Source organism: Mesoplodon mirus, assembly GCF_964341445.2.
Source record: "Mesoplodon mirus genome assembly, chromosome: 19".
Taxonomy (NCBI): Eukaryota; Metazoa; Chordata; class Mammalia; order Artiodactyla; family Ziphiidae; genus Mesoplodon; species Mesoplodon mirus.
Genome location: NC_138995.1, coordinates 52173009 through 52183986, shown reverse-complemented (window position 1 = coordinate 52183986; position 10978 = coordinate 52173009). Strand labels below are relative to the sequence as shown.

At 49.5% G+C, this 10978-nt stretch overlaps 1 protein-coding gene across 2 annotated transcripts; it reads left to right on the top strand.

The window, feature by feature from the left end:
• Positions 1–515: 515 nt before the first annotated feature.
• Positions 516–8929, top strand: RINL (Ras and Rab interactor like; the record flags this gene model as incomplete). 2 transcript variants are annotated; one of them, XM_082607117.1, is made up of 11 exons in its annotated part: positions 516–738; positions 938–1097; positions 2386–2488; positions 3447–3519; positions 3603–3667; positions 3943–4092; positions 4178–4576; positions 4977–5294; positions 5555–5686; positions 5838–6001; positions 6085–8929. In XM_082607117.1, the coding sequence occupies exons 1-11, from the start codon at positions 689–691 to the stop codon at positions 6145–6147; spliced, it is 1677 nt and encodes a 558-aa protein (XP_082463243.1). In that variant the 5' UTR covers positions 516–688. The 2 variants fall into 2 exon arrangements, with proteins under 2 accessions (XP_082463243.1, XP_082463242.1); XM_082607116.1 differs by having other exon boundaries at positions 696–1097; positions 6085–6132; positions 7545–7580.
• Between the last annotated feature and the right edge of the window lie 2049 nt (positions 8930–10978).

Sequence of the window (10978 nt, the reverse complement as noted above, 5' to 3'; positions counted from 1 at the left end):
TGGATGGACCTAGGACTCCTACTCCTGGGACTGCTGCAGGGAAAATATTTTAGAATGCCCACCTTAACTGATAACCCACTGTAGGACTCTCTACCTGGTTAAAAGGGTTGAGGTCCGATGGATAGAGGGACAGATGTGTGATAAAGCAAAAAGAATAATAGTAAAATCTAGGTAGTGGGTATGTGGATGTTCCCTGTAAAATTATTTCAGTTTTTCTGAATGTTTTAAATCTCTCATAATAAAACGTTGGGAGAAAATATTTGAGGGCTCCTCTGTGGTCTGGGAAGGGAGGGAGAGGAAATGTTGTATAACATTTGTCACAGTTACAGAGTGCCTGCTATGGGCAGAGCCCTTTTCCGCGCACTGTATTTTGACAAGGTTGTTAGTTAGCTGGTCCACATTCATAAGGCTGCCCCGGATGTTATAATCTGAAATATTACCCTACCGCTTGGTAAATAGCTATCATTTTGAGTCATCTTCCTCCCCCACGACGTCAAGACTCAAGACTCCTGGGATCCCCAGATCGCCCCACCATCCAGCAAATAAAGAATTAATACCTGGCACAGCAAGGGGTCTCAAGTCCATTCTGATTGGTCAAGGTCTCTGCCATGTGGGTTGTAAACAGACTTATCTTCCTCCCTGCCAGAGGCCAGACCATGGCTCACTGGCCTTCTGCATCCTGAGGAGGATGGCACAGCCAGAGGACAAGGCCTCAGCAGGCCCCACCGATGGGGAGAGGTGAGGGCTGCTGGGGCTGTCTCCAACTCCTGCCCCTGGATTCAGAAGCCCCTTCCATCCAGTTCCCACCCGCAACAGGACCCAGAACCCCATCTCTGACCCTTTGCCCCTGGGCTTCCCCTTCCTGTACCTTTGACCCCATCTCAGTGTCCAACTGCCTTCCTCTGTCCCCTGGTCTCCTGGTCCCTGCGTGTCCCAGACTAATCCCATCACAGGCGAATGGAGCAGGTGAGACCCCCTTAAGAGTCCTTGGGACCCCAGAGCCACTCCTTCGCCTTCAGAGGACATGGGGAGTGTGGCAGATCCCAGAGCTGGATGCCCAGGATGCAAAAGCCCTTCTGGAGCTGTGGCCACCAGGGGTAAGTGCTCACAGCCGGGGACCCTCTCTGACCCTCCCCATGACACTCTGAATCAGTTCGGACCCTGCTGGTTGCTAGTGACAAACACAACACAAACCAGGCAAATTGAAAGGCTACTTATTGATTCAAATGACTGAAAAGCCCAGAAGTAAAAGTTATTTCAGGAATGTCTGGATCCTGAGCATTAGACAATGTATACATTTCTCTGCATTCCACTTCTTGGCTTTGTTTTTTGTTTTTCTGTTTTTCCCTTTTTTTGTTTGTTTTTGTTTTGCCACAAGGCTTGTAGGGTCTTAGTTCCCTGACCAGGGGTTGAACCTGGGCCCTCAGCAGTGAAAGCGCAGAATCCTAACCATTGGACCGCCAGGGAATTCCCTTGGCTTTGCTTTAAACTGCAGGGAATTCTAAATATTTGGGGATGCAAGTAAACACTTGTTCTATAATAGCTTAGATAAATAGGCATTTATCTTTCTAACATAACCAGAAAGGTAGCTGCAGGCTCCAGTTCTGCTCCTCAGGTGACATCAAGGCCATCTTTTGTGCGATCCTCCTGGACTTCCCTCATGGTCATCCAGTGGCTGCCCCAGACCCAAGCACATGTGTGCATTCCAGGCAGGAGGGAGGAAGAAAGGAGGCACCAGTTGCATTTTTTTCTTTTACTGGGAAAAACAAAAGCCTTCGCAATTGATTCAGAATATACGGATAAGGCCCAGGTAGCAGCATTTTTAAAAGCTCACCTGGGAGTTATACAGAGGTGAGAACCACTGCCTACGTCGATCATTATCCATCTTCTATGGCTGGGCCTATTAATGCCCTGAATAAAGCTGGAGTTCTGCAAGGAATAGGGAATAGATCTGGAGAAAGCAACTAACAGGTATACCACAGTTTCCTCCTCAGGGGGGCTTTCTCTTTGTGGTGAGAGAGATGGCTGGCCCCAGCTCAGGGCCACATCTCACCAGCTTAGCAACCCCAGTGTAAAAAGAGGCCTTTTTCCAAAGAGCTCCAGCAAAAATCCTGTGGAAGATTTCTGTTGGCTGAGCTTGGTTCACGTGCCCATCTCTGAACCAATCACAGTGGTCAGAGAACACTGTCAATCCTATTGGCTAGGTCAGGTCATGGACCCACCCCTAGGGCTTGATGGAGAGTTAGTCACCCACAGGACCTAGAGTAGAGAGTGGAGTAGAGAGTTTTCTAAAGGAAATTTGAGGTGTGGAACCCAAAATAAGGGCAATGGATGCTAGGCAGGCACAAATCCTCTTCAAACTGAACTTTGCCTCCATTCCCCCAGAGTTTCCTGGTCATAGGACATGATCCCAGACAGGTCCTTGTGTTGAGGACAGGACCTTCACCAGGGGAAATCAACACCTACCAGATCCTGAAGCTTCCTGGAGGTGAGGAGCCTATACCCCCAAGTTTCCAGTCCACAGCAAATTTATCACCAAGATTGGTCAGTTTTAATTCTAAAATATCTCCTGAATCTCCCCAATGCTCTCTACCTCCATCTCCCTAATCCTAGCCACCATCACCTCTTGCCCAGACAATTTCAGTAGCCTCCTCTCTGGTCTCCCTGCTCCCACCCTTTTCTTCCATTCTGAACACAGCAGCCAGAGTGATATTTTCAAATATCAATCAGATGTTATACATTCCTGCCCTAAACCCTGCAAAGGACATGCAACATCTTTAGATAAACATTAAACTCCTTACAGCCCATCACGGCCTATAAGGTGATGAATGATTAGCTCCTGCCCACCTCTCCATCTACAGCCCTTCATTCTCTCTACTATAGACACACTGTTTTCTCTGTTCCTTGAGCATGCTAAATGTGTCCCAACCTCAGGGCCTTTGTATTTGTTTTTCCTGCATGAATGCCCTTCCTTCAATGGTTAGTTTAGTCTCCATCCTTTAGGCCTCTGTAGAAATGTAATCTTCCTTGACCACCACAGCTAATGAGAGCCCTGGTCACTTTCAATCACTCCATTTCATTCATAGCACTCAATACATTATACACTTATCTTTATTTGTTTACTCATTCATTTTTGTCTCCCTCCACTAAAAGGTAAACTACAGGAAGACAGAGAATGTATCTGCCTTTTGACAACTGTATCCCCAGTGCCTGAAAATGAATAGGTGCTCAATAAATATTTGTCTAATGAATGAATCCTATTTGGTGGCATAAGTGGAATGCAAGCATAAAGTCACAGGAAAAGATAGGGACTGCAAGGGTAGAAATTTCCTTGTTCTGAAGGTTCTTGGGGGACCTGCAGGACTGGGGAAGAGAGAGTCCCAGGGAAAAGAAGGCTGCTAACCCTCAAGTTTTCTAACTTGTTCCTCCTTGCCCTCTCCCCTCAGGTGTGTCTCTGGAGTCCTCTAACCTCTGCATGTCAGACCTGCCCCATCTCCTGGCCTTCCTATCAGCCAGCAGGTACAGGTCACCTTTCAAAAGGGCTAAGGGGGATCCTTCCCTATGATACCTCACCCATACTGTGACTCCTCATTTTTTCTCAGGGATGTTTTGCCCAGAACACTGCTCTTGCCCCCTCCCACTCTAGGGCCTGGAGACCAAAACACAGGTGAGGCGTGATTCTCTAATGGAGGAAGAGGCCACCTTTCCACCTCCTTAGTCCAGGAGGATGGTACTTGAGGGACCAAGCTACAGGGTTCGAGGGACGATAAGGCTGGGGTTTGAGAAGGGTGTGGGGGGGGCGGTGTGTGTGCTCGACTCCTGGGCCTGAATGAGGAGGTGCCAGGGACCAAGCCTCAGTTCTTCCAGTAACGAAGCTGGACACTATGTCTCCAAGGCTGGCCCCTTGGACACCTGGGACACCTCACTTCTGCTGGCCCCCAGATCCTCTGCAGATTGGCAGCATCCAACTCAACACCTCAGGGAGGGTGTTCTTTGTGGTGAACAAGCTCTACCTGGAGACCCACAGAGGGTGGGAGATGGAGCAGACGCCCCCAGAGACACCTCCAGAGACTGCCGGGAGACATGATCCAGGTTAGATGAGCAGGGCCCTGGGCCCCTGAGGGATGAAGGAGCTGCCGCCACTGTTTTGTGGAACTCAATCCTCTCTCCCCATCAGCCCCCAGGAACCCAGCCCCTCACCAGGTCTCCTGGGTGGAAGGCCCACTCAGCCCAGAAGTACACCATCCTAGGCCAGCTCTGGCCAGGCTGGTGGAAGAGAAGGAGGAGGATGACTACAAAGATGAAGAAGAGGGAGCTGAGGATGCGCTCACGCGCCACATCCGGGCTCTAGCCAGGGCCCGGAGCAGCTACGTGGCCAGGCAGTTCCGGGGCTTTCGGGTGCGCCTCACCTCGGAGGCTGAAGGTCCCCACAGGCCTGGGGACCCGGCCACAGAGCTGCTTCAGGATATGCGGCACCTCCTTGCTGACCTCCAAGATCACTTAGCAAAGGACCCCGATGTCAGGGCTGTCTTTGAGAGCAGGGTGCCAGGGGCCCCCCAGAAGGACGAGGATCTAGGTAATGAGGAGGGCTGAGAGGGAACTTAGGGCCACTCTCCCAACCCGCACAGGTTCACGTTTGCCATCTCTTGGCCCTACATAGGTGTTCACACCCAACTTCCTTCTCTCCGCCTGTGTGCACACCTGTTTCCTTTTCTACTCACACGCCCTTTCCTACATGTAGTGATACCTATTCTGTTCACCACTGCTCCATCTCATACACGTGTGACAGCCATACACTCTCACGCGCTCGTTCACACCCAGGCTCCTTCTTCCACACGTGCTCACACCTAAATCTACACAAGTGGGTGGCCAGAGGCTAGGAAGGTGTTGCGGTTGGCGAGGGTGGGTCGCTGGAGAGAGAGGGTAGGCGTGGGTCAGCCTGGCGACCCTTCCTTCACCCATCCCAACCCCTGCAGGCCCCGCGGTGGAGGCGGCCCTGTGCCGGGCGGTGCTGGCGCCTCTGAAGCCGGCCCTGTGGACTCGACTCCGCACGCTCCGCGCCCCAGCTCTGCGGCAACTGCGGCGGCGACAGATAGCCCTGCGGGTGGAGGCGGGGCCTCCGGGAGCTCAGGGGGCGGGGCATGAGAGGCGGGGCCCCGTCCCCGCCCTGCGAAGCCGCATCCACGCGCGCCTGGCGCGCCTCCACTCAGCCTGCGCCCCACGCCGCAAGGTGTCACTCCTGCTGGCGGTGTGCAGTGACGTCTACGAGGGCCTGGCTCGGGACGAAAACCAAGGTAAAGGAGGACTCTTGAGTCTACCTGAATGTGGAGTGGCTTGAGGGTTACGGGAGCCAGGTAGGAGGCTCCCGTGCACACGTCGAGGGGAAGATGGCATGCTCTAGCAAGAGGCGTCTACGCGGGCCGCGGGAATCTAGTAAGGGGCGTTTGCATGCCCGGCAAAGTGGAAGGGCAGCCAGCACTTGCGGTCCTGGGGATCGGATGGAAGGTGCCTGCACGCCCCGTCCACCCCAGAGCCTGTCCTCCGGCTCCCCTAGAGCCCCTGGGGGCCGACGCCTTCCTGCCAGCGCTAACAGAGGAACTAATCTGGAGTCCGGACATCGGGGAGACTCAGCTCGACGTGGAGTTTCTCATGGAGCTCTTGGATCCGGACGAGCTACGGGGAGAGGGTGACGCCCCAGCCCCAGAACGCCGGGACCCAAGAGGGGGCGCCCTAGGCCGCCCGCCTGCAGCGGGAGGGAAGGCGGGCAACCTGCAGGGAGACTGCAGGCGGCCAGGGAACCTGAGGGCGCTGCGCTGACCTCCCCTTCTTGCCCCTAGCCGGGTACTACCTGACCACGTGGTTTGGGGCCCTGTACCACATTGCCCACTACCAGCGCGACACGGTCCGTGCGCCCCAGGGGCTCAGCTCTGAGGCCCGGGCCTCCCTGCGCCAGTGGCACCGCAGGCGGACGCTGCATAGACAGAGCCCCACCGAAGCCGAGGTGATCGCCCCTCTGGACTGCGGGTGGAGGGGAGGGCTGGATCTGTTGCCTTTCTGACCCAGGCTCCTGCCTCTCCCCCACAGGCCAAGCTGCCCTTTGAGGAACCATGGGCAATAGAGATTGTGCAAGAGGCCAGTGATGATTAGAATCTCAAACCCTTCTGCTCCGAAAGCAAGATTCGGGAGGCACCTAGGGCAGCACCAACTTCTGACCCCTGTAGTTTAGACTAGAGGCAGCAAGAAGGAGGGGCTCCCAGGAAAAGGAAACGGGTCTGAGGGAAGACCTCTGAGCCTTTGCACTGGCTGTCCCTGCTTCCTGGAATGCCATTCCCGAATATCCACACTGCTCCTTCCCTCCCTTCCTTCAGGTCTTTAGGCAGATGTCACCTTCTCAGTGAGGCTCTCTTCCAGACATCCCTGTCTAAAACCACAGCTTCTCTGGCTTGACCCTCTCTGTGGTAAACAGAATAATGCCCTCCCAGGATGTTCACCTCCTAATCCCCATCATATGTGAATATGTTACTTAAGTGGTAAAAGGGACTTTACAGATGTGATTAAATTAAGGATCTTGGACTTCTCTGGTGGTCCAGAGGTTAAGACTCCGCGCTTCCACTGTGGGCTCGATCCCTGGTGGGGGAAGTTCTGCATACCGTGGGGTGCGGCCCCCCCCCAAAAAAATTAAGGGTCTTGCGATGGGAAGATTACCCTGGATTCAGGTGGGCCCGATGTATCCCCAGGGTCCTTGTAAGAGGGAGGCAGTGGGGTCAGAGTCAGAGGAAGAGATGTGGTGATGCAAGCAGAGGTCGAAGTGATGTGTCCAGGAGCCAATGTAGGCATCCTCTAGAAGCTGAAAAAGACAAGGAATGGATTTTCCCCTGGAACCTCCAAGAGAAACTCAGCTTTCGATTTTTTTTTTTTTTAATTAAAGTATAGTTAGGGCTTCCCTGGTGGCGCAGTGGTTGAGAGTACGCCTGCCGATGCAGGGGACACGGGTTCGTGCCCCGGTCCGGGAAGATCCCACATGCCACGGAGCGGCTGGGCCCGTGAGCCATGGCCACTGAGCCTGCGCGTCCGTAGCCTGTGCTCCGCAACGGGAGAGGCCACAACAGTGAGAGGCCCGCGTACCGCAAAAAAAAAAAAAAAATGTATAGTTAATTTACAATGTTGTGTTAGTTTCAAGCGTACAGCAAAGTGATTCAGTTATGTATATATATATTCTTTTTCAGATTCCTTTCCATTATAGGTTATTACAAGATATTGAGTATAGTTCCCTGTGCTATACAGTAGGTCCTTGTTGTTTACCTGTTTTATGTATAGTAGTGTGTATATGTTAATCCCAAACTCCTAATTTATCTCTCCCTCCCTACCTCTGCTATCCCTTTTGGTAACCATTAGTTTGTTTTCTATGTCTGTGAGTCTATTTCTGTTTTGTAAATAAGTTCATTTGTATCTTTTTTTGGGGGGGGGATTCCACATATAAGTGATACCATATGACATTTGTCTTTCTCTGTCTGACTTACTTCACTTAATATGATAACCTCTAGATCCACTCAAGTTCAGCCTTTGATTTTAGACCCTAAGACATATTTTGGACAACTGACCTTTAGAACTGCAATAGATAATAAATGGGTGTTTTTTTAAGCCACTAAGTTTGTAGTAATTTGTTACAGCAGCCATAGGAAACACTCCCTTACCCTGATCTTTATTTTTTTCCATAGAAGCTTTCACTTCCAATCATTCCATATAATATACTTATTTACTGTGTTAATTGTCCAAAATCTTCTCCCTCCCCTTAGGACAGCACTGTCCAATAGAAATAGAATACAAGCTATACATGTAATTCTAAATACTCTCATAGCTACATTTAAAAATAAAAAGAAACAAGTGAATTTAACTTAACATATCTGATTTAACCCATTATATCACTTCAACATGTAATCAATATTTTTGACTTATTGAGATATTTAACATTCTTTTTGTGTGTATCCTAAATCTTCAAATTCCAGTGTGTTTTACACTGCGACACATCTCACTTGAGATGTGGACTAGCCGCATCTCAAGTGCTCAATAGCCACTCAGAGCCTGTAGCTGCCATTTTTAGACAGTGAGTACAGCCTTAGGACGTCAGCTCCAGGAGGCTGTGGATCTCTGTTTTGTTCATAGCTGTATCCTCAGTGCCTAGACAAATGCCTGGCACACAGTAGGTGTTCAATAAATACTTGCTGAATGATTCAATGAACAAATCTTCTGTGGTAGGCTGAAAATGGCTCCCCGCAAAGATATCCACGTCCTAATCTCTGGAATCCATGAATGTTACCTTATTTGGAAAGGGGTCTTTGCAGATGTTATCAAATTAAGGATTTTTTTTTTCCCACGCCCTGAGGCTTGCGGGATCTTAGCTCCCAGACCAGGGATTGAACCTGGGCCCGCGGCAGTGAAAGCGCTGGGTCCTATCCACTGGACCGCCAGGGAAGTCCCAGATTAAGGATTAAAACGGAGGGATTATCCTGGAATATCGAGGGGGGCTCTAAATGCAACCACATGTGTCCTTATAAAAGGAAGGCAAAGGAAGGCTTGACACAAACAGGAGAAGGCAATATAAAGGCAGAGCAGAGAGAGATCTGAAAATGTTGGCCTTGCAGATTGGAGTGATGTGGCCACAAGCCAAGGAACACTCTCCAGAAGGTGGAAGAGGCAAGGAACGGAGCCTCCAGAACAAGTGTGGCCCAGCTGACACCTTGATTTCAGCCCAGTGATACTGATGTCTAATTTCTGGCCTCCGGAACTGGAGGAGAATAAACTTCTGTTGTTTTAAGCCACCAAGTTTGTAGTCATTCGTTATACCAGCCCCAGGAAACTTACAGAGTCTCAGCACTATTAATGAAAAGGAAAAATAAGAGTAGAATTAATACTCAACCTCATTCCAGCAACAAGGACATTCATCTACTAGAAAAATAGGAAAATCCCTCTTAATCCATCTAATGAAGAGATGCATTGCCATTAAAATTTTACATTTTATAATGATCAAAATGCTGTAATTTTATTTTATTTTTTTTTTTTTTTGCGGTATGCGGGCCTCTCACTGTTGTGGCCTCTCCCGTTCCGGAGCACAGGCTCCGGATGCGCAGGCTCAGCGGCCATGGCTCACGGGCCCAGCCGCTCCGCGGCATATGGGATCCTCCCGGACCGGGGCACGAACCCGTATCCCCTGCATCGGCAGGCGGACTCTCAACCACTGCGCCACCAGGGAGGCCCGAAATGCTGTAATTTTAGATGTCAACTGAAAAATGTCCCAGGGAATAGAGTTTTTTCACAATTGTTTTTGAAAGCCAAGAACCTTGAGGATGGCTGCATTGGGCAGTGAAGCAGGAAGCAGGGATTGGAGAGACTGCAGGATACAGTATCTGATCTTATGTTCATACTGCACCGAGGGCGGTGGTCAGACCCCAGGAGATAGGAGGGGTCATCTCCTGTAAGAAGGAGCTGACCTCTAGGGCAAGCAGGGCATCAAGAATTTCATTGATTTATTATGTGTTTATGTATGTACGTATGTATTTATTTATTTTTAAATTGTAGCAAAAATATATAATTTACGCTCTTATCTTTTTCAATTTTTTATTTATTTATTTTTGGCTGTATTGGTTCCTCGCTCCTGCGGGCGGGCTTTCTCTAGTTGGGGCGAGCAAGGACTAGTCTTCGTTGTGGTGCGCGGGCTTCTCACTGCGGTGGCTTCTCTTGTTGCGGAGCATGGGCTATAGGCGCACGGGCTTCAGTAGTTGTGGGTCACGGGCTTAGTAGCTCTGCAGTATGTGGGATCTTCCCAGACCAGGGCTCGAACCCATGTTCCCTGCATTGGCAGGCGGATTCTTAACCACTGCCACCAGGGAAGTCCCTACACTTTTTTCTTTTTTTGTTTGTTTGTTTTTGTTTTTTGGCCATGCGCATGTGGCATCTTAGTTCCCCGACCAGGGATGCAACCCATACCCACTGCACTGGAAGCTCAGAGTCAACTACTGGACCACCAGGGAAGTCCCCCATCTTACACATTTATGAGTGTGCAGTTCAGTAGTATTAACTATATTCACATTGTTGTGTAACAGATCTCTGGAACGTTTTCATCTTTTAAATCTAAAACTACCCATCGAACACAGCTCCTATTTCCCCTTCCCCCCAGCACCAGGCAACCACCATTCTAATTTCTGTTCCCATGATTTTGACACCTCTAGATGTCTCATGTAAGTGAAATCATACAGCATTTGTCTCTTGGTGAACTGATTTATTTCACTAAGCATAAAGTCCTCAAGCCTCAACCACGTTGTAGCATAGGACAGGATTTCCATCTTTTACACTTTTCTTCTTTTCCTTTCTTTCTGGCTGTACCACACGGCATGCGGGATCTTAGTTCCCCGACCAGGGATCGAACCCATGTCCCTCGTAGCGGAAGTGTGGAGTCTTAATTGCTGGACCACCAGAGAAGTCCCCCATCTTTTAAAAGACTGAATAAGATTCCATTGTTTGTATATATCACATTTTGTTTATCTAGTCATCCTTCTGTGGACAACTGGGTTGCTTCCACCTCTTGACTATTGTAATACTGCAATGAACAAGAGGGGGCAAATATCTTTTCTGAAACCTTGCTTACATTTCTTTTGGATATATACCCAAAAGTAGCATAGGCAGATCATATGGTAATTCTACGTTTAATTTTTTACAACAGATTTAATTTAATTAAAATTAATTTTTTAACAGTTTATCTCTTGGCTGTTTTCCTTAACAGCTGCACCGCTTTACATTCCCACCAAGAATGCACAAGGGTTCTGATTTCTCTACATCCTTGCCGACACTTATTTTCTCTTTTTTGGATAGTAGCCATCCTAATGGGTGTAAGGTGATATCTCATTGTAGTTTGGGCTTGCATTTTCCTAATGATTAGTGATGTTAGGCATCTTTTCATATGCTTGCTGGCCATTTGTACATC